General features: G+C 41.2%; 1 protein-coding gene across 6 annotated transcripts in view; it reads right to left on the bottom strand.

Moving 5' to 3' along the window:
• Positions 1-21,995, bottom strand: part of MFSD2B (MFSD2 lysolipid transporter B, sphingolipid) — a 37,962-nt gene continuing 15,967 nt past the window's right edge. For 2 of the 6 annotated variants that reach the window (XM_079332879.1, XM_079332877.1), the window contains 9 exons: positions 20,129-20,298; positions 15,758-15,848; positions 15,542-15,663; positions 13,111-13,194; positions 11,713-11,793; positions 6,422-6,531; positions 4,751-4,894; positions 2,784-2,960; positions 1-1,793 (listed from right to left, as the gene is read on the bottom strand). In XM_079332879.1, coding sequence (XP_079189005.1) covers positions 1,736-1,793; positions 2,784-2,960; positions 4,751-4,894; positions 6,422-6,531; positions 11,713-11,793; positions 13,111-13,194; positions 15,542-15,663; positions 15,758-15,848; positions 20,129-20,298 — 1,037 coding nt within the window. In that variant the 3' untranslated portion in view covers positions 1-1,735. The remainder of the gene's footprint in view (positions 1,794-2,783; positions 2,961-4,750; positions 4,895-6,421; positions 6,532-11,712; positions 11,794-13,110; positions 13,195-15,541; positions 15,664-15,757; positions 15,849-20,128; positions 20,299-21,995) is intronic. The other 4 variants (XR_013777668.1, XM_079332878.1, XM_079332881.1 and 1 more) reach the window with 4 other exon arrangements.

Raw genomic sequence — 21,995 nt, forward strand, 5'->3', positions numbered from 1 at the left:
TTGTAAACAAGCTTATGGTTTTTATTGTTGTAAACACATATGCCCCAGGCATACATATCTTGGTTTGTCCAAAAACTGAAACAAGGAAGAAAACAAAAAACCCCAGCCTTAGATGTCAAGTCAACAGAAATCTTAAATGCAGTTAACTATTACCCACACACTCAAAATTATCTCCTGAGAAGCTCCCTCATGATTAAGCATTTTGAGGAATTAGCACAATTCATAAGGCCTTTGACTTCAAACCTGCCTGTAAAGGTTTCAGTATCCATCTTAATGAGACACTCTGTGGTTGCACTGACTTTACATCCTGGTGTCCTTCAGCAGAGTCTTTCCCAATTTCCAGTCCCAGCACTGGGAGCCACATCCCAAGTGCAAATTACAGGTGGCCACTTCCTCCAGGTGCTCCTGAACAGCAGCAAGCCCATCCTCCAAAGGCACTTCTGGTACAGCAGAAAGGCACTCTGAGTCAGACAAGGAAGGCAGGGGGAGGAAATTCATGTTTTGTGCCAATTTCTTCAAGGTGAACAAACCTCTTGAATTCCTCACTCTCCCTTCCAGGTTTAGGTACATCTTCAGAGTCATTTTAGCTTAAGCATGGAGCCACTCTCTGGAGGTCTCTGTACCTGCACTGACCACAGAAGCCAGGAATGAACAGGTCTGAACTTCAGTGGAGGTTAAGTGTGTCTTTGATTTAAAAAGTGTGCTCAACAATGTAAATCTACAGTAGAAATGAGGTTCCAGTTGATGTATCTAAAGCACAATAACATCCCTGACTGAAAAAAATTCACCATTTAAAAGGCAGGTGTAGCCTCAGTATTGCAAAATAGGTGCAAGCTGAGATTAGTACCTGTGCTGTGGTGTTTTGTGAGGTAGAGAGCTTTCACCATGTAAGAAATGGACATGGTGATTACTTAAAGGTCAAAATTTAAAGAACTTTGAATTACAAAATTTTCAAAAGGGACTACTAATTTTTCATATCCTCATGGGAGATGTTGATTTTGAAAATGTTAAGTTCTCATTCTCTGACAGATACCAGTTTACAAGTTTCAGAAGCAAGAAACATCAGTAATGGGAAATGCAAGGTTCTATTTCTTAAGAGTCTATAAACTTAGATTACCTCAAAATCTTTCAAAAAAAAAAAAAATCCTCAAAATATATCCACATCAGTGATTTGCTTAATTTCAAAGCAAAATAAATCTTAGCTCTATATAGTATACTTCAGGTTCCCAAGTGCTTTCCAAACACAACAGTGTGCAAGTTACAGGCAGAGATTGTGCTCAAAATCCACCCCAGCTTCCAAAGGTGAAGTATATTGTGAGTTAATATTTGGATGGTGCATCATGGATTGGACTCAATGACCCTTGTGAGTATCTTCCAACTCAGAACCTCCTGGTCATATTTACAAATTTTTTTTTTCCCTTTGAGCTACAAATGCATAAAATTTTCCATGCACAAGATCACAGCTTCCCATTAATCACTGAAAAACAAACAAAAAACCCCTAAGGCTTCAATAGCTGGCATTTCTGAACATGTGTAATGTCTTTTTTAGCACAGTGCATGGAGTCAGGTGTGTATTTGCACAATGGTGTCCTCTCTTGATTTCATTACTGGCTATGTCAGAATCATCCTTTGTTCTTTTTGATAAATGTGAGCACAGAAATGACCTGGAAGACTCTCACAGAGTTTGTTGGTGGGATGTGAGTCTGTATTTGGAAAGCCACTGCACTCAGAGCTTTCAGACAGAGGTGTCCCTTTTGTGGCTGTCCAAGTTCTCTGTGCTTTGATGGCTCCTCCTGGTAAAAGCAGAACAAATGACACATGAACACACTTCTGGCTTTCCCTGCTGACTAATCAAGCTGAGTTTGGCAATCTCAAACAGCTGAGAGCCCCCAGCAAGGTGTGGCTGTTCTGGACAATGACTGAAGCTCCTGAACAGAGGGCCCAGTCCCATTTCAGATTGTTTGCCCTGTCCCCTCAGGTAACCCCTGTCACCCTGTCTGTACAGAGGCTTGTGTCATATCTGACAACCCCATGCACATATCCTGGATATTTTAAGGCATGAATTGGTCCCAGGCATCCACGTTTAGGTCCTGGAATTGACTCCTTTACATGGAAATCACTTTCCAGTTCCAGTTAATTGGGATAAGAAAATAAATAAAAATTAATAACCTATTTTGGTATTTTATCCATCAGTGTGCTAGGACTGTCCTTATGTAAATCATCAAGAGCTGACAGAGGGGGATGAATTTGAGTTGGAGAAGGAGAAAAAGGGGGGGAAAGGAGAGTGACAGAATAAAAATTGAAAGAATAGCTCAAAGCTGACCTCTTTTTTCTCCTACAATCTTTTCTGCCTACACTTCTAAATGGTTTGGATGTTTCTTGTATCCCGTAAACACCAAGAATGCAGTCAACAATACCATTTTCTTCTATATAAAAGTAAATTGTAACTATTCACATTTCCCCCACAGATTTAATCTATGTAGAATATTCCTCATTTCTGGCCTGAAACAATGTACCACAATAATGCTTTGTGAGCCACTCCAGAGAAAATGTAAAATAGAGCAACTGAATTGTCTGATAAATGGTCCTCTAAGCAGGTTTTGCACTAAAAAAAGAAATACTGGAACATGTTACGGTACCATTCCATTAATAATTTGACTAAGAGCATGTTGTTTTGTTTTGTTGTAGGGAACACAGGGATTCCTTACAATAATGTTTGTCCCAGTATGCTTAAGAGCTGCTGTGGGGGTGTTGCTGCAGTTTTACTGCCAGTCCAAACTCACCTTAACTCTTCAAGGGCAAGCTTTGTTTCTTTCCGACTTTCTTCAGTGATTGGGTAGAAAAGGAGTATAAACAAACCTAAAAGGATGAGGATGGCAGGGACTGCTCCAATAAGGAGTTTCAGTGTGAGGATCACATCATCTGACTGTCTGCATATCCCTGGCTTGTATCCAGTAAACCTAAACAAATAGAAACAAGTCCTGTATGTATGTCCAAAGCTAAAAAGTTCACCTGAAAGCTTCCTTCTCTCCCCACCAACTCTCCAATGCTTTTCTCCCATTTTCCCTATATCTCTTTTTTCCTTCTACCCCCAACATTTCAAATTGTGTTTTTCAAACATCATTTTTGTGTTCAACTTCAGATAACTGCATTACCTCTGTATTTTCTTGTTGTTATATATAACAGTAAAGTTAATTATTGCTGTTGAAATTGGTCAAATTACTTGCATACTTATAAAGAAAGTACTGTGGAATCCCATGGAAGGAAATAAGCTGGTGCCCAGCATATTCCACCTGAACATGAGGCAGAACTTGAGCACTGAACAGATTGCCAAGAGAGGCTGTGGAGTCTCCCTCACTGGAGATACTCCAGGACCATCTGGACACAATCCTGTGCTCTATGCTCTGGGATGACCCTGCTTGAGCAAGGAAAGTTGGAACCAAATGAGCCACTGTGTTCCCTGCCAGCCCTACCCATTCTGTGATTCTGTGAAATTAATCTGTTATGTGTTTCCTATTAATATTCAGTAAAGTATTCAAGCTCTGCTTTAAAAGCATGCAAGTAATTTGACCAATTTCAACAGCAATAATTAACTTTAATTTAAACACACACTTAAGCACTCATCTCAAGATAGACAAATTTACTCAAGTGCTCAGAGTTAGGTACACACTTACACTTCATTGATTCAGGGCTTCCATGCAGTCCCACAACTACTGATATACTCAAATTCCTATTCCAAATTTGTGGAATGAGTTTTTCCTCTGAACATCCACTTAATGAAAGCTACAGCTCATTTGGCATCACTCTGTCTTCTGGGTTCTCCCACAAACATCTGCCTTGGCAAATTGCTGGGACCCAACTGGAATGCAATTGAAAAGGGGCTAATAGGGGAACAGTGAATTGTTTGAGGGTTTTAGCAATAAGCAGCTAAAATTCCTAAGCCCAAAATGTTCAGCCAAGCATTGCCTGTTATTTAGCAATTTCAGCTCAAGGCCCCAAAGCAAAACATTCTGGTTACCAAAACCTACTCTGGAGCTGAGGGCTGGGTTTCCCTTCTAAGTATTTATTGTGTGCTGTAGCAGGGCCAGGCACAGGCCCCTCCTGCCAGGCCTTGCACAAAGGCAGGGCAGGAGATGCCTGGCCACTTTCTCAATCTGTCTGGTCAGAACAGACAAGACAAAGTGGAAAGAGATCATAAACCCTCTCCTAAAGTGACACAGTCTGGGTGACAGGCAGAGCTGTGAGAAAGGCTGCTGCTGACTCTGATCAGCATCCAGTGCCCTAAAACCATGCAGGAATTTGGGATCCTTTCATGCTGAACAGGCCTCTGGCACCCCTGAAAGCCCTCAAATCCATGTAAAGACTTACAAGCTCACAGAGATAGTCCAGTTCAGGTGCAACAGGGAATGCACAAAGAACCTGTACCACATGTGGGGGACATTCATCTCCTGCACTTTCATGTTTAGTTCTTTATTCATATATGCCACTAAAATTTACATGGGTAATTGAAAAGAGGAAAATCTAAAGGCAAGTCAGGTTTTTCTGAACAGAACCATGTCAGGGCAAGTAATTTAATGCACAGTTGTCTGGCCTAGATGGCACCAATCCTGTCTTTAGTGGTCAGCCATCTGGAGCTTCTGGCACTTTCAGGCTCAGGGCATGAAGGCAATTAACTCCACAGGCTAAAAGTGTTGTAACCTCAGAATGCTTTCAGACTAGATCCACTAAATGGAAACACAGTGTTACTTACTCCAGTCCTGCTGCAGAAATTCCTAAGCCAATTCCTGCTGACATCTTGGTAAAAAAAACATAAGAAGAATAGAAAATGGTTTCATGTCCTTTCCCATGGGGATTCTGCAGGCGAAAGTTATCAACAACATCAGGCAGCATTGACCTAGAAGTGAGCAAGATAAAAGAAAAACTCAAGCCAACATTTCTTTTCAAAGTCCAAACTCAATAAAGTTGAGCACAGCCCTCCTCCATTTTTAAGCTGATTGATGTAGCCATGCACATGAAAGAATCCAGTTCAAAAGGTTCCACTCCTGGAAAGGAGGGCAAAAAATGTGTAAGAAGAGCATGGCCACATATTACAATGTGGAAAACCACTGAAAAGCCATCAAACACTTGAAGGTGACAGAATTTCCTAGTCTGCCTGTCATTCAAAAACAGAAGTTGTGATATTAAAAAAAAAAAACAACAGAAACCCCCCACGTTTCTTAAGTTTCAAGGGATACTGAAATGTCTAAACAGTTGCACTCTGAAATAACTCTTTTGACAAGATACCAGCATTTTCAGAAACCAATGAAACCTATTCTCTCTCTATCTCAGGGACTGAATTAGGTAATAGGGAATTAGAATGGAAGCTGCTCAAATGTTAATTGTGAATTGACATTTTATTTTCAATTTATTAAATCATTCAGTGTTGGGGAAAAAAGGTCTTTTCACCCTCTGAGCAGAAAAATATGCAGTGTGACAACTAATTTCAAACTATGTACTCCACAATCTCTTAAGAGTTTTTAGGTCATTTTACAAACAAGTTATGAAAAACAGTGCTCTCAGCAATGGTCTTGATTTCTCTTTAATGTAATCTCAATTACAATTATTTAATCTGAAGAGGAAATGTCCTGCCATGCTCATCCTTGAGTTGTTTTTCCCCACTTATCTGCAGTCCTCAGGTGCAAAGACCTTGAATTCTTGGTTTCTTTTGACCATAACCTTGTGTATGTGATCTATAACAGAGGATTACTCAAGCAGGGATACACAGAATAATGGAATGCTTTGTGTTGGAAGGGACTTTAAAGATCATCTCATTCCAGCCCCCTGCCATGGGCAGGGACACCTCCCATTATCCCAGGTTGCTCCAAGCCTCATCCAAATTGGCCTTGGACACTTCCAGGGATGGGGCACCCACAGCTTCTGAGGGCAATCTGTGCCAGGGCCTCACCACCCTCACAGCAAAGAAATTGTTTCTGCAATCTAATCTAAATCTATCATCTTTCAATTTAAAGCCATTACCCCTTGCTCTATAACTACATGCCCTTATAAAAAGTAAGGTTAGACATAGTTTGCCTTATGTGTCCTCTGCTATGTTCTTAATTGCTCAGCATTAATTGATTTGCTTACCTTCCTAATTCCTGAAGCAATATTATCACACATTATATAGCTACTTAGATTATTGATTAATTTAAATACTCTCATGCACAAAAAGCAGCTACAGTTACAGTAGATGTAATCTGTTAACAACTGGGCAATCAAGGTCACATCATTGCTAACAGCAACCACTATAAAACCAAAAAAAGACTCTTGGAAGAAGTGATTCTTGCCATATTCTGCCTCTTTCAGAGGCAAATTCCATGCAGTAATACATACATGTATTGAAGAAATACACTAATCCCCCACCTCAAATGTAAAATTCTCCTACCATGGCAACAGAAGAGATGCTGCAATGCTCAGTCCAGAGATGAAGGCCACGAAGTAAGCCAGGATCAGGTTTGGAATGGTCACTAGCATGACTGCAAAAGGAATCATCCACTGAAGAAGAAAAGCATTATATCTAAGTTACAGCATGCACTGCTCAATGCTATACAGATGGTTCCCTTCAAAATACAAAACTATGTTACAGAACAGTTCACACACAGCAATGTCTCACACTTCAGTATTTTGGTCAAATTGCATTTCCAAAAAGCCCTGAGCCAATCTGTACTTAACTACCCAGAATAATTGAAGAAAAGTAGGACAAGTGATAGTAGTGTTGTCTCTGTTAGCAGTATTAGGGCTACAAGTGAACTAGTAAATTTAACAGACCCAAGAGCCTTTTTACCAGTCTTGAAGGCACATCACAGATTCTGGCCACATTCATAGTCCTAAACATTCATGGTCTCCTAAAGACCTATGACCACATGAATACTTTTTGTGAAGATTGATAGTAGTTGATTTCCAAAGTGGGCTAAACAGAATAGTAGAATGGTTTGGGTTGGATGGAACCTTATCTTGTTCCAGCCCCCCTGCCATAGGCAGAGACATCTTCTACTAGAACTTGGTTGCTCCAAGGCCCATCCAAGTGTTCAAGCCCTGACCTTGAACACTTCCAGGGATGGGGAATCCACATCTTCTCAGGGCAACCTGTTCCAGGGCCTCTCTACCCTCACAGTAAAGAATTTCTTCCTAGTATCCAATCTAAACCCACCCTCTGTCAGGTTAAAGCCATTGCCCTTTGTCCTATCACTCCATGCCCCCAGAGGAAATTCCTCTGCAGCCATCTTGAAGCTGCTTTATGCACTGGAAGGGTCTCTAAGGTCTTCCCAAGTCTTCTCCAGGCTAAACAACTCTAGCTCACTCAGCCTGTCTTCACAGAAGGGGTGCTCTAAGCCTCTGATCATCTTTGTGGTCCTCCTTTGATCCACAGATCCAGCAGATCCACAACCTTCTGAGGCTGTGGGTCCCAGAGCTGGATGCAGTGTGGCAGGAGGGGTCTCATCAGAGTTGGAGCAGAGGGGCAGAATCCCCTCCCTCAGCTGCTGCCCACGCTGTTTTTGAAGTGTGTGGTTTTGCAGGCTGCAAGTGCACATTGCTGGGCCACCTTGAACATCTTGTCAACCAACACTCCCATTTCTTTCTCCTCTGGGCTGCTCTCAATCCATTCACTGCCCAGACTGTTTTTGTGCTTGGCATTGCCCTTACCCAGGTGCAGGATTTGTGTTTGGTCTTCTGAACTTCATGAGGGTCCCACAGTCCCACCTCTCCAGCCTGTCCAGGGCCCTGAGGATGGCATCCCTTCCCTCCAGCTGTCACCTGTACCACAGCTCAGTGCCACCAGCAAACCTGCTCAGGGTGCCTCAGTGCCTCTCTCCATGCACTGACAAGGATGTCAAACAGAGCCAGTCCCAGCACAGACCCCTGGGGATGACACTGCTCACTGTCCCCACCTGGACATGGAGCCATTGGCCACAACCCTTTGGGTGCCACCATCCAGCCACTTCCTCATCCACTGAGTGGTCCATGCACCAAGTCCATGCCTTACAGACAGGATGCTATGCAGGACAGTGTCAAATGCTTTGCACAAGTCCAGCTAGACACTGTCAGCTGCTCTTCTCTTATCCATGAACACTGATAGTTCTCAGGAGATTGCTAATCAGCTTGGGTGAAGATTTTTCTGCCAGTTAAGTAACAGAGATGACCAAATTACTATTAGTATTCTAGGCCAGTGGAACTGATTAATTTACTATTATAGACAATGCTTTAAAACATCCTCACACTGCATTCCAAGGGGAGTGGCAGGGCTTCAGTGGTCATTTTAAACTGTAAATATACCTTTCCAATGGCTCACCTTCAGTCTTGAATAAGAAAGAATTTGCTTTCATTTCCAATCACCACTTTAAAGCCATATATATACTCAGCAAACCCAAAAGTCAGTGTCACTCCCCACAGCTGGATCCACTCAGGACATTGCATGACAAGTCACAGAGGTTACCCTCAAAACCAAATTAATTTGGGATGCTTGGGATTTGTTTTCTGGCAGTAGTCATAGCCACTAGATTTCTTCAACTTCAGCTTGAAGCAATGGGCTTACAGGACTAAAAACCCACATTTTAAAATGCTGATTGAATGCCTGCTGCCCAGCTGTCCTATACCCGTCACATGCTCCATCTCCCACGCCTGTGAACCACAGGCACAGCAGCACATGTAGAATCCAGAACCAGGGGCTTATCTACAGGGCTTTTTAATGATGGGGGATTAGTTTAACATTAAGTGTTTCAATCCTCTATACGTGCAGCCTGGGAGCTGAGGGTATGAGAAGAGCTTTCACAGAGAGTGATTCCCCTAAGCACTGCTATTTACAGTTCTGTATGATAAGTGATTCTGGGAGTCCTGCAGTCTAATCCATTATGTTTATGTTTTAAATGCATTTCCCATCTAAAGCATTTGCTCCCAAGCTAAGGAGGCAGAAAATAACCTTTCCTGACTGCAAGTTCCCAGCACAGGCAGATAATCCTTGCATTAGCCCAGTGCTGTGGCAAAATCATTATTTCACCACAAGAGAGCACTCCAGCAATATCAGATTTTATGCTGTCTATAAGCAATTTTATGACTGCCTTATGCTCCACACAGGGCACCCACTCAGAAACCAAAGCACTTAAACAAAATTCTAGATCGATAATAATAATCATTGTAACTGTAATTTCCTAGAGAAAGAGAAGCAGGGCCAGCAGGACTGAGGTTACAATGCCCTAAAGTCTCTCCCATGCAGTGGCAGCACAGTCATGGGGGCAGTGCTCCCACTGCAATAAACAGCTAATGCAGCTCCTTTCTCACTTGTACAGCAAATACTCTGTTATTGGCATCTGCTCTGTTGTCACAGGGCTGCTGCCCTCCTAGTTATAAACAACACCCTCCAGTTATCCAGTGCCTTCCATCCATTCCCTGACAGCTGTGGAAAGTGACCCTGCTGGGATGCTGAAGGTGGAATTGGTGTCTGCAGCAGCACATTGTGAAGGGCAAATCAGGAAAGGGTGCAGGGAGGATGAGAGTGGAAACAGGGCTGCAGAGCCAGGACCCATCCAAAGGCATCTCTCCATGCTGCACAGTGCTCATAGACAGCAAATAAGTAATTGCATATCTGTGAGGAGTGCTCTAATTTTTAAAAAATCCTGCAAAACCCACAGCCAAAAGATATTATTGGCTAGGATGGAAGCCAGAGTTGAGGGAGAGAGCCATCTTTGTTTTCAGACAACTTGCCAAAACTATGAACCAAGAAGATGTTACACTTCTTAAAATTTCTCACAATTTCACCTCCAGCCACCAGCTGAGACTTACTGAGTGTAAATTCAGTGTTTGCCCCGTGAGGGCAGAGTAGACACCTAAATGAACACAGCACGTGGAAGCTGAAGGAAGTAAACAGAAGAGAGTAATTTCTAGCCTGTGTACCAACCTGATTGTGGGAAGTATACTATCAAAAATCCTGCTTGGGAGCAGGATAATTCCTGATAATTCCAAAAATTCCAGGCTTTAAACTTCTAGGAACTGGAGATACTCAAATCAGTAGTTAGACATGTTGGTCATCTCTTTTGGAGGAATGGGCAAAAAGGGAGAAATATCAGTGGAAGAAATCCAAGATTCTTGTGGTTTATATATCAACTTCTAAACTATTTGAGGGCTCTCTTCAACACAGAATCACCTTAACAGGAAAAATTAGTCTGGGCCACTGTGACTTCACATGTTCACCCCAAAAGTTGAGAGATTTTAGAGGAATAAAAAACCCCCATTTTCTTCCCTGTCTCCTTCCTTTCCAGTAGGACATTCCCCAATGACAAACTTAGGAGCCTAAGTGATGTGCTTTTATTTCATAGTGGGAGAGTACAGATTAGTTGTACAGATCACACAAGGTGGAAGGGTAGGAAGCTCCTGTGATGCATTGTCAGACACAAAATCCATCACTGAGCACACACTGAGTCCCCTGAGAAATGTCTACAAGGTGAAACAGAGAGGTGGCTTTTTTTAATCCATCCCCCACTTAGACCATAACAGTCAAGCAACTCAACTGTAAAATTAAGTTAAACCATGTTTACAGAGGTGCTGACAGGCTTTCCAGTCATGTAAAACTAAATTTATAGAGCCAAGTTGGTTGAAGAAAGCATTGTTTGTGGCCAAGTAGACAGAGGAAGAGATTTCCTAAGGAGGAAATCTGCATTCCCAGGTCTAGTCAATGGGCCAATACTGCTTTTGGCAATTCTCTTTGCTCAAGTGGTAAAAAAAAAAAATAAGGATGGGACTTGAATTCCAGATACCTACTTCAAAACACATAACAATTCAGCATATTTGGCACTTGGATTTTAAAGTTACTTTTGTTCTCTGGAAGTCATTACAACACAGCTTTTAATTCCAAAAATTATAACTGTTCAACTCTATTCAATAACTGTCACCAGACCTAAATTTTTCAGCTTTGTTCAGATTTTGACATATAGCTTTGGGCTGGATTTTTCAAGTCCTCCTGCTTTGTTGTGCACAAGGCAATTTTTTTTTCCTCTTTCATAAGTAATTGAAAGTAAACAGGGGGAAAATGGGGAGGAACAGGCCTATACAATAACTCACTGAGGATGATGACAGAAAATTGCTGCTGTCTGCACTGAGTAAGGGACTTAAAATAATCCATCAGTGACAAGGGCAGGCTCACTGGGCCGGCTTTGCAAAGCTGTGTCAAAGTTAAACTAGGTTTCTTTTATCAGGTAGGTCACCCTTCTCTTTACTTCACTAATAACTCTCCCTATTCAGAGGGATGTGGATGCTCCTAGAGGGGGTGTAGCAGACTTTTGTTTCCTTCTGTGGGATTGAATTACCAATGCTGACACCTCAGCACTATATAACAAAGACAAAACAAGCCTTGCACAACAGATAACTTGTCAACATGAGGCAACTCAGATCTGAATTTATAAAACCTCATTGAAGCTCAGTTCTGAGAGCTTCAAATGAGGAGAACTTGTGCAGAATCTTAAATAAACTGGGACCTCCCTCTGGCATCAAACTATTTCTCAAAAGTTTCCCTTGGAAACTTGGAATCTGTCTGAAATTTGGTATCATGATTTAAAACAAACCCTGGAACTGAGCAAATTTCACATAGAGGGAGGCAAGAAGCACTTGATAGAGCTCCTGAAGTGGCTCCAGTTGTCAAACAAAATGAGCACAAGCAGAATTTTTTTTCTCAGAGGATTTGCTTACCGAAATCCCACATGCTGCACACTTCTTGCCAAATCTCTGCAGAAACTTCTGCCAGAAGGGAACACTCACAGCTGCTGATACCTACAAAGGACAAAAACCCATATCTGTACTGAGCTTACTTCCACTGCCTTCTCCAGCTCTAGAGCTCACAGACATCTTTTTGTCTAGCACATAAAAGCCTGAAAGGAAGGTGAACATGTAGACTCCTGTTTCTCCTCATCCTTTGAGTGACTTTTTAAAATTCATTGTTAAGCTATCCATCAGAGGGTTTTCCACAGTCAAATCTCAGAAGATAGTGCCTCAAAATCTCCTTTTCTAACACGAGCCACAGCAGTCAAAGCTGTGCTCAGTCATTAAAGTTCAAACACACTACAAACAGTCACACTTTGTGTTAATGCCTTTTGCCAAACTACCTGAACTTGACAAATGATGAGTGAATTTAACTCTACCTCATGGTAAAGGAAGAAAGCTGAAGTGCAAGATAAACCTATCCTAAGATAAATTTAAGACTACCTTCTCATACTGTGTGTCCCTTCTTAGGAATTATTTGTAAGAGAAATAGTTGCTTGCAGTGGACATTACTGTTTCAGACACTGAAATACTCACCCACAGCAACAACAACCATGAGCAATGTAGTCCCTATGCACTGAAGTACTGCTGCTAATGACAGCCTTACACTTGCCCTGTATTTAAATGTCACCTAATTGTTACTGTTGTATTTCAGTCTGTACTTGCTCTACTCAACTCTCTTCTTGGTGACCATCCCTTGCAGAGCCTTAAGGTACCCAGCACTCCTCTTCTGCTCTCCCACATCTTGGTTTTAATGGCTTTGAAAAAGATATGTCTTATAATGTGGGAAAGGCTAATTATCATCTAAAGAAGCAGAATTCTACCTCTGCATGTCAAGACAAAAGATTCTGTAGAAGGATCTTTTTATCACACTGCCAATTGCTCTAGAGAGGAATCTTCATATTTCTGGGTACTTTAAATATTTATCCTTGTAAGCTGCCTAGCCCCAAGGAGTCATGTGTATGAATATGCAAATTGAACTTGTTTAATTTTCAGCAGGACTGGGGAAAGGGACAAAGGAGGTAAAATTCCAGACCTCCTTTCTAGAAGCAGCTTCTGCCTTTTATAGAAGATATGGCTTACAGGTAAAAAAAAAACAAGGAATGAATTAAAAGCTCCACTTTTTTTCCCACTACTCACTATCCACTAAACCCACTATTTTTTTAGAAGTGCAATAGGGAACACCAGCTTTATTTCAAATAGACAATGCAAGAGGTAGTGCAGCTTCCTAACAGCTCTGCTGAGACACAAAACTCTTCTTGTCTTCTGTAATTTTGTGCCAAAGCCCAGTGAAAACCAGGTAACATATGGGAGAGAAGTGCAACTCACCAGAATGGTCACCACCAAGTACTGGAAGTGATTGCGGAGGCCAGCAGCATGAGTGCAGAACAGGACAAAGTTTCCCTGCTCCAGCTGTTGAATTTAAGACATTTGGTGACCACCAAAAGACAAAGGAAAATTTTAAAATGACAAAAACTGCATCATACTCCATATTAGTTAAATATAGTTGGTGACTGATTTGTTAAATGTAGGGTTTGAGAGTCTCATTCCTCCCTTGTTTACAACAATGTAAAGAAGCAGTAAATGCCCTGTTATCACTGGAATAACATGCCAGTAATACTGGGGCAAGCAAGAGGTAAACCACACCCAACAGAGCATAAAACTGACCAAAACAGAAATGGCCCTGTGAAAGGATTCTGTCTCAAGGTTTTATCCCAACTGCCTTGTGTTGTCACAGCTGCAGGCTACTGCAAGAAACTGCCCTTTCTCTTCCCCAGCAAGGCTATAAATCTTTCTCCAGAAGCTCTAACTCCAAAACAAGCAACATTTCAGCTGTAATAATACTCCTGCCAACTTCCTGTGGTAAAGCAGCTGGTTTTGTCTACACCCTCAGCTATGGAGTGTAGCTTTGGGTCGGATACCTCCCTACATCTGAATCCTCATCAGGTGGGAGGATCCAACTGCACTGTTACATGACAGGTGAAGCCACTGCTACCACCATGCTTCTGCAGAACTCAGGGGGATTCTGAACACCAGAACATGATAGAGGCCCAGCTCCAGCAATTCTGCAGAGGCAGAGTGACAGAGGAGGATTTAATATCCACGCCATAGAAGCATGATCAATTCTTGCTCCTGTGTGTGCTTGTAGATTACAGGTGGCCAATCACCTGTATACAAATTAGGATATCCAAAAAGTTGTACCCTGTCTCTATTGCCACAAAATCCTTCCCTAGTTTGTGTCCCTGTTTATGCTGCCCTAATTTTAGACATAGGATAACACATTCTGGAATTACGGCCAATGCATCTTTACTTGCCCACTCCTTTTGCTGATCAGTAATCCATTCTCTAAATTCCACAAAATCAGTGCCCCCCCTCGAGTAATAGCAGCAAGGGTTGCTCATGCTGGCTGGATTGGAGTAACAGAGCTTCCAGCTTCTGCCTCCTCTCACACCTCCCCTTCAGCCTGCAGAAACAGCAAAACAGAGAGATATGGACTGGAAGATGATCTTTTCCTCTCTGGGTGTTGTCAGCAAGTAGTTTGCTGCCAGCAGCCAGATGTGCTCTATATCCCTGCTGAATGAGTGGATGCTGGAAGGATGTGGACAATAAGGGACATTTCATTTTCTCCCTGTCTCTGCAGCTGCTCACAGTACCTGCAGATCCCAGACATGAGCAGAAACAACTTCTGTTATTGTTTCTACCCTTGGGTATTTCAGCAAGGACTAACAGATGCTGTGCCCAAATCCAGGCCAACAAAACAGTTCAGTGCTTCTTTGGCAAACAAACTTTTAAGCGGTTCGTCCAAGAAACTTAATAATTCACCAGGACTGCTGGTGAGCACAGCACTGCTCTCTTACATGTCATATTCTTGCCTTGTGTCCTGATACTCCCTTGATCAATGCTTCACATGACTAAGAGTCTCTTGGCAAAAATATGATAAGTATTTGCTTTTCAAAATGAAGCACACTTCAAGTGATATGTACAAGTTCAGAGTAAAATAATATATTTACTGAATTGAACATGTCTTAAATGTCAAGCTTAAAAAGTCTGCTGTGATTATGTATGTAGAGTGAGGGTTTCTTAGTGAGTGCTTTTCTACAGCTGCTCTCTATGGAAGGATGCACTGCATCTTTTTGTGAGAGCCATATCCAATTGCAGCCCCTCCTTTCAAAATGAGCTCTACCTAACTCTGATACAGGTGAGACCTCCTGCCTCTGAATGTCTTCTTACTCTGACCTAATGCCTTCCATCACAAAAGACTCCACAAGACCCAGTTCAGCCACTATCTGAGAGCAGTCACCTAGGCAAAGGGAAGGGGCAACAGTTTAAAAAGGGCACACAGAGAGAGGAATAGGCAGAAGAGAAAAAGCATTCTCTAAGCTACAGAAACCACAGGAGACTGTGGATGGATAACACAGAATGACCCAGACTGGGTCACTAGGACTAGTTCTTCACCTTTTATGAAAAAAAAAAAAAAATGAAAAGAAAAAAAAAAAAAGAAAAATAAAAGAAAAGAAAAGAGAAAAAGACTTTAAATGGTCAGGACTTTGGCTTTGCTTCTCCTTTTTAAGAGCCATCTCCAGCCACACAGAACCCCAGGCACCAGAAGAGGACTCTGGCTCCCTACTGATTTACAGGTGAAGGCAACACCCCCTAGATCACCCTTCCAGTCACCAGCCAAAGGTTATTTGCATTTCAGACTCTCCCATGCTGGGAGTGGAATGAGGCCAACACACAGACTGAGAGGGTCTGAAGTTACCTGAACTGCTGTCGAGATGAGAAGAAATGAAGCTGTAAGCGTCACATATGGACCATGCTTCATGGTAAGTGCAAGCCCCTTACAAAAAGGAATTGCTCTGTCTGAATTTAAGGCATAAGGATCTAAGAGAAGTGGGATACATAAAATAAAAATATTTTCAATAAAGGAATGTGAAATAGTTATTATTAAATCAAGGCATATTTAAATATAACTTACCATCCCTTTCCTTTACTCCGAGAAAAAGAACGACAGTTCCAAGAAGATACACACCTGCTATGACCCCTGCTGCAATCATGTAAACTTTTGCCTTTCAGAAGGAAAAAAAGACATTTGAAATTGTGACAGGAGAATGACAAGTCATTGTGAAAATTTCAGTCCCTTTTTTGTAAGCCACCTGCAAATGAAGAAATGCCCATCTACACACAGCCTGTCTGCTACCTCTCTGAAAAATGTTCACTTCTGCAGTTCATTTATAAACCACACCTGTCTTAGGATAAATTCAGGGCATATAAGTATGCATTTCTTGAAAAAAAAAAAAAAAAAAAAAAAAAAAAAGAAGCAGTGAACAAAAGGGTTACTGTGTTGGCAACCTGAATGTTTTAAAAATTTGCTTATGTTGAGACTAACTACAGACACACACAGTCACCTAATCGAAACCATGCATCATCCACAGAGGCATTCTAATTTTCAGTAAGTCCAGTTGATCTGGCTACACAGACTGCACTCTGGAATTTCATGGTGGATGGGAGAGCCCTCAGTGCTGATGTAAACATAGTTACTACAGTTTTTGCATTTACACATGCTAATAATAATGACAATTACAAATTTTTGAAATCTCACTTACATGCCAATGAGAGAATACAGTGCCGTGCATGCTGGTTTCCCCAGTTATTTAGTGAAATATCCAAGCAAATTCAGAAATCTTTGCTTCATTTTACCCAGGGGAGCAAAACCTTCAAGGATACCTCCCACACCACCAGATCACATTTACTCTTTCTGATTGCACTTTATAATACATTTTATTATAATTTTTGGATTAAAGCTTAAAAAATATTTTGCTTTAGCATGATGCAATAATTTACCTGATATTGTGTTATCAAAAATAGCTTATAGAGCTTTATGAAACAATGACTACTTAATAGGAAAACTGAATTCCAAATTATTAGTTACATATTGTAGATGAAATTATTAGTTACATATTGTAGATGAAATTATTATAAGTCTAAGAAGAAATTGGAAAAAATGCAATTACAAGAATGTACTTCAAAATATAAAGACAGTATAGTTGCAAATGTATTCAGATGAACTATGTAAGAATAGAAAATGTTCAAGAAAACAGTTTTTGTTAAGATGCTTACATTTCAGAAAATAACATGGTGAGATAAAGGAATGCAGAACTATTCTTTATATGGGATAAAGATTTGGGCTTTTTATATATCAGAGCTATAAATTAAGTTACAGAGTACTTTCACACTGTTGGTTATGGCTTGCACAGAATACAGAGTGCACAGTGGAGATATCTGAATTCACTTAAACAAGGCAATTTCAGCCTGAAATGTAGCTAAGCCAGGAGAGAAGGGGATGAAAAAAAAAGGATAATAACATGATTCCTTTATGAACTTTATATTTTTTTAATATATTTGTTAATTAGCTTAAGGCATTTGAATTAAAGGCTGTGTTTCATAAGCCATCATTAAATGTAATTTGAGCTTAAACCATCAAGGATACTCATGGTAGGCCAAATAAGATTCTCTAACCCTCAACAAAACTTGTTAGCCCATCTATAACTCTATCAATACCCATGTTTGGTTCCCAGTAATAAAGATCTGTTAATAAGCTTATAGTAACAACTTCAGCAGAGCTTAAAAATCACCATTTCTTCCACATCCTCTCTTTCAATAAGGAGCACTGTTATATCAGTTCTTCTTTTCAAAACTAGATGTGCTCCTGAGCACCTAGGAATTAGTCCTTGTGACAAAAAGAGTCATACTCCTGAAGAGCCCTAAAAGAAAGTTAAGATTTGCCCTCTTCTAAATACCTCCTGATGGAGGTACTTCAAATTACTTCAAATTCAATTAACACAGTCTTGCTTCAACTTGTAACTTAATGCCCATCAGCCATACAACTAAAATTCAGGATCCATCAGGATCCAACTCAAGATCTCTTTGCACTTTACTGTGCAATGAATTAGGAGCACATTCTGCAGTGTGTGGTGTGAACAAAGGGCAGGTTCCCAGTCACACTGCAACTCCTTCAGATCTGAAAAATGTTTGTGTCTAAAAGCTTTCCCATCATTTCCCAGTTTTATTATCTAGTTTAATGAAAGATAATGCCTCTACCTACAAACTCTGGCTACTTTTGCCTATAGATTTTTGCTAGTTTTTCAAAATAAAATACTACTTGACATTCAACTCATTGTGAAGTTTCTTTCCTCATCTCCCTCCTACCTCAAAAAGGACAGGAAAACACATGAGGTTTGACAGAAAGGAAATAAATCTAGATTGTCTATTTGCTTTTCCCTTGAAAGCCCTTCCAGAGATTCCAAAATAGGAATTTGGGATTTAGTCTGAAGCAGATTCAGACAAGGCTGCTGTGCACTGAAATTCAGCTTGCTCTGTGACTTTTCAAGCTGCTCACCTTGACAATTCACAGAGGTGTAATAAACCCAATAGTGTTCTACATCAAACCAGTGTCCCAGAAGCTAAAAAGGAAGGCAGGGTGATATGCTGTGTCTTGTTAAAACACACACAAGTTACCAAACAAGCATCTTCAAAAACACATTATTCAGCCATAAAATGGCATGGCCACTTAGAGAAGCAGCCCAGCTGTCCTCAGGGCATTGCCCAGATCAGCTCTATGAGAAGTTTATGCCAAAAAAACAAGGATCAGAGGAAGAACAGTGCCTGGGAAATGGGGGAGGCAAGGCTTCATCCCTTTCCTGGACCACCAGTGCTGATGCCAGAATATGCAAATCCAAAACACAGATAAAAACAGGCCATTATCTCGTGATTTTACTGCTGCTGAAGAATGATAACAGGAGCTACTCCACTGCATTAGGAAGAGCACAAATATGTACTTCCTCATTTGCATCAAGCATTTGGGATTAGATTCAGGTCAAAGAATCTTCTTCATAAGGCATTTTATGTACTGGCTGGTACTTGCACTGACAGAGCAACCAATGAAAGTATAAAAATAAAGGATGAATCCAGTAGTTGGTAAATTGGAACCAGCAATCTGCTGATTTCATGTATGACATAGGAAAAAATACTACACATTGTAATTGTTTAATTCAGGGCCTGTTTCAAGACCACTGCAAAAATGGAAGACTATCAAATTGTGTTAACCGAGGTTTGGATCAGGTTTTAGGTTTTCCTCCCAGACATAAAACCTTTGTTTCTCAAAAAATATACAACTCAAATACAAGGAGATAAAATTATTTGCGCAAAATTACAGGAAAAGCCTGTCATGGAAAATTAAATAAACAAGCATGGATCCCCAGGTTCATTGCTCATGTTAACCACTGAGATCTGCCCCCACTAATGGGCTCTAACCAACCATTTACTTTCAACAGTGCTTTTTGTACCTTCACAAAAGTACAGATTCCAAATAGGACTTAGAGTTTCATTCACAAAATTGTCATTAATCTGAACAGGAGATATCCAGTGGTAACTCCTTTGGAAATCAGTGCTGCTGAACTGAAAGATCCTGCTGTAGTCACCATTTTTCCATTTTTTCATGGAATCATAGAATGGTTTGGGTTGGGTGAGACTTTTAAAGATCATCTCGTTCCAAACCCCTGCCATGGGCAGGCACATCTTCCACTACCCCAGGTTGCTCAGAGCCCCATCCAAACTGGCCTTGAACACTTCCAGGAATGGGGCATCCACAGCCTCTCTGGGCAACCTGTGACACTACCTCGTCACTCTCATTGTTAAAAAAAAAAAAAAAAAAAAAAAAATCTTCCTAATATCTAATCCAAATGTACCCTCTCTCAGTTTAAAATCATTCCTCCTTGTCCTGTCATTACAAGCCTTGGTTAGAAGTTTCTTCCATCTTTCTTAAAAGCCCCCTTTTTGTACTAAAAGGCTGCAATAAATTCTCCCTGGAACTTTCTCTCCTCCAGGCTGAACAAATCCAGCTCTCTCAGCCTGTATTCACAGGAGAAGTCCTCCAAACTTCTCACCATTTTTGGGACTCTCCTCTGGCTCTGCTCCAACAGATCCATGTCTTTCTTGTGCTGGGGACCCCAGAACTGGATGGAGTATTTCTGGAGGTGTGCTTTTCTTCTACAAACTGTAAATTAGTCCCCAGTGAAAACAAAGGGTGGCCATGTCCTTCCCAGCTGCTTTACAGGTTGGGCACCTCCTGCAAAGCTCCTCAAAGAAACTCTGGTGTCACACTGAGGAGGGGGTGCAAAGATAACAAAGATAGAAAGCACTGTCTGCAACAAGGTCACTGCCTCAGCACCAGCAGCACTGATTTCAAGGAAGATGTGTTCACATCATCCAGGTGGATATGACAAGGTATTAGAGAAACATCCCCACCCTTCTCTGTAGGATACTTTAGTGTGTTCCCATAGACACTTACTTGATGAGACAGGGCATCTGAGGGGTCTGGAATGGTGGGGGTGTCATGCCAGGAGTCAGTGATGTTTACTGAGGGATTCACAGTGCAGTGGGGAGAGACATGAGCACTGGCCACAATCTGTCCCTGAAGTGCAGCTCCAATCAACGTCCCAAGCACTTCCATGGTCATTCCTAAAGGATGGAAGCACAAAGATGCACTGAGGATGAGACTCTTGCTCATCTGTCTCACTGAAAAGAAATGTTATCAAACCATTTCCTCTTACAGGAACAAGCAATGCCAAGAACAGAACTGAAAGGTCAGTGATAGGAACAGCTTCAAGGAAAGAGAGTTTTGTCATTCATTTTCTGATCAGCTGCATGAGAGATGTGAATGCTGAAATTAGGAGGATAATGTGGAGTTGAGGACCAGAGTGCACCTAATTTTTAAATGCCATTTTTTCCAAAGCAAGACTTGGAGTCATGACATCAGACTGCTCATCTCAACTTGTGAAATACTTATCTAATCAGACCTCTGAGTCCTCCAACTGTAAAATAAAGTGATACTTGCCTCAGGTTTATGGAAATAATACAGCTACAAAGCTCCTGGAAACAGCAGGTGCTGCTCTTAATTGCTTAAGGCCAGACTCAGGCAGAACTCTCTACCTCAACCTCAGAGAATGACTCAGGTCACTAATTCTCACCAGAAAAAGGGATCATTCTAAAAATAAAAAAAAAATAGAATAAAACCAAAACAAAACCAACCAAAGCCTCTCCTTAGGAAAACAAAAATCTAACCATGGTCATCATCTCATGACTGATCAACAACCTGACCAGGTGTTGCAGCTCTGTTAAAGTAAATAGTGAGAAATTTGGGTTCTAGACCCTCCTCACCCTGAGGGATTTCAAGCCTACTGAGCCTGTTTCCCTGCACTATGCCCATATCTAGCCTCCCCATGGCCAGGAGATAAACTGAATTTCTGTCCTGGCTCCAGAGACTCTTTACACATTTTGCATAAAGATACATCAGGCCTGAATGCATGAACAAATTAAGGATGTGAAGAAAGTCTCCCCATTTGTGAGGGAATGGACTTCTCATTGACACAAACTTCAGAGTTTTTTTCTATTTTTTCTCTTCCAGTGGCTCCCAGGGTCATTTGTTCCTTTCTGAGAAGCACCATGGAGGATTCTGAAGGGATGCTTCCAGAGCAGGCTGTGTCCTGGTGGTTATTGTACTCTCTCTGGGAAGTGACAGGCATTTCAAAAGCTCCTAGGTTCATGTTTATTCAAGTCTCCTGATCTGTAACACCCTTCCTAGGTGACCTCAGACATGTGGCTTTTTGTGTGTCCCTGTAAAGGAATAAAAATACTTCACCAACTAAAGGGAGGGCAACACACAGATTGTGAGTGGTTCAGACAGTGCAGCAATACAGGCTGTGTGTAACTATGCAAAATCCAGTAAGGGAAAGGGAAGAGAGGCTGGGAAGAGACATTCCCTATGAAACCTGGACCTTTTAAACCATTGGTACTTTGTTTCCAAACTGAGAATGCTTTTGAGTGGAAAATCTGAGGTGCCACGTAACATTAATTTAAATTAATTTGAAGTTTTAAAAGTCCCTTCCCCAAACTTCACATCCAATCTTACCAGCAATGCTGCAATTTAGTCCATATACACAAAAATCCTGGCAGATGGTAGAAATCTAATCCCAATCTGCTCTGAAGTGTTTGGACACAAACTGGTCTCAGTTGGGCATTGCAGAGCTTCCAAACTCAGTGCAGACACAGCACTCAAATCACACCTTTCATTTAGAGCACCACCTACACATTCATAACCTTGGTCTAGGGCTCTACATCTGCATTTTATCAAGCACTTGCAGAGAATAAAACCCAGA

This window comes from Erithacus rubecula, assembly GCF_903797595.1.
Source record: "Erithacus rubecula genome assembly, chromosome: 2".
NCBI classification, from domain to species: Eukaryota; Metazoa; Chordata; class Aves; order Passeriformes; family Muscicapidae; genus Erithacus; species Erithacus rubecula.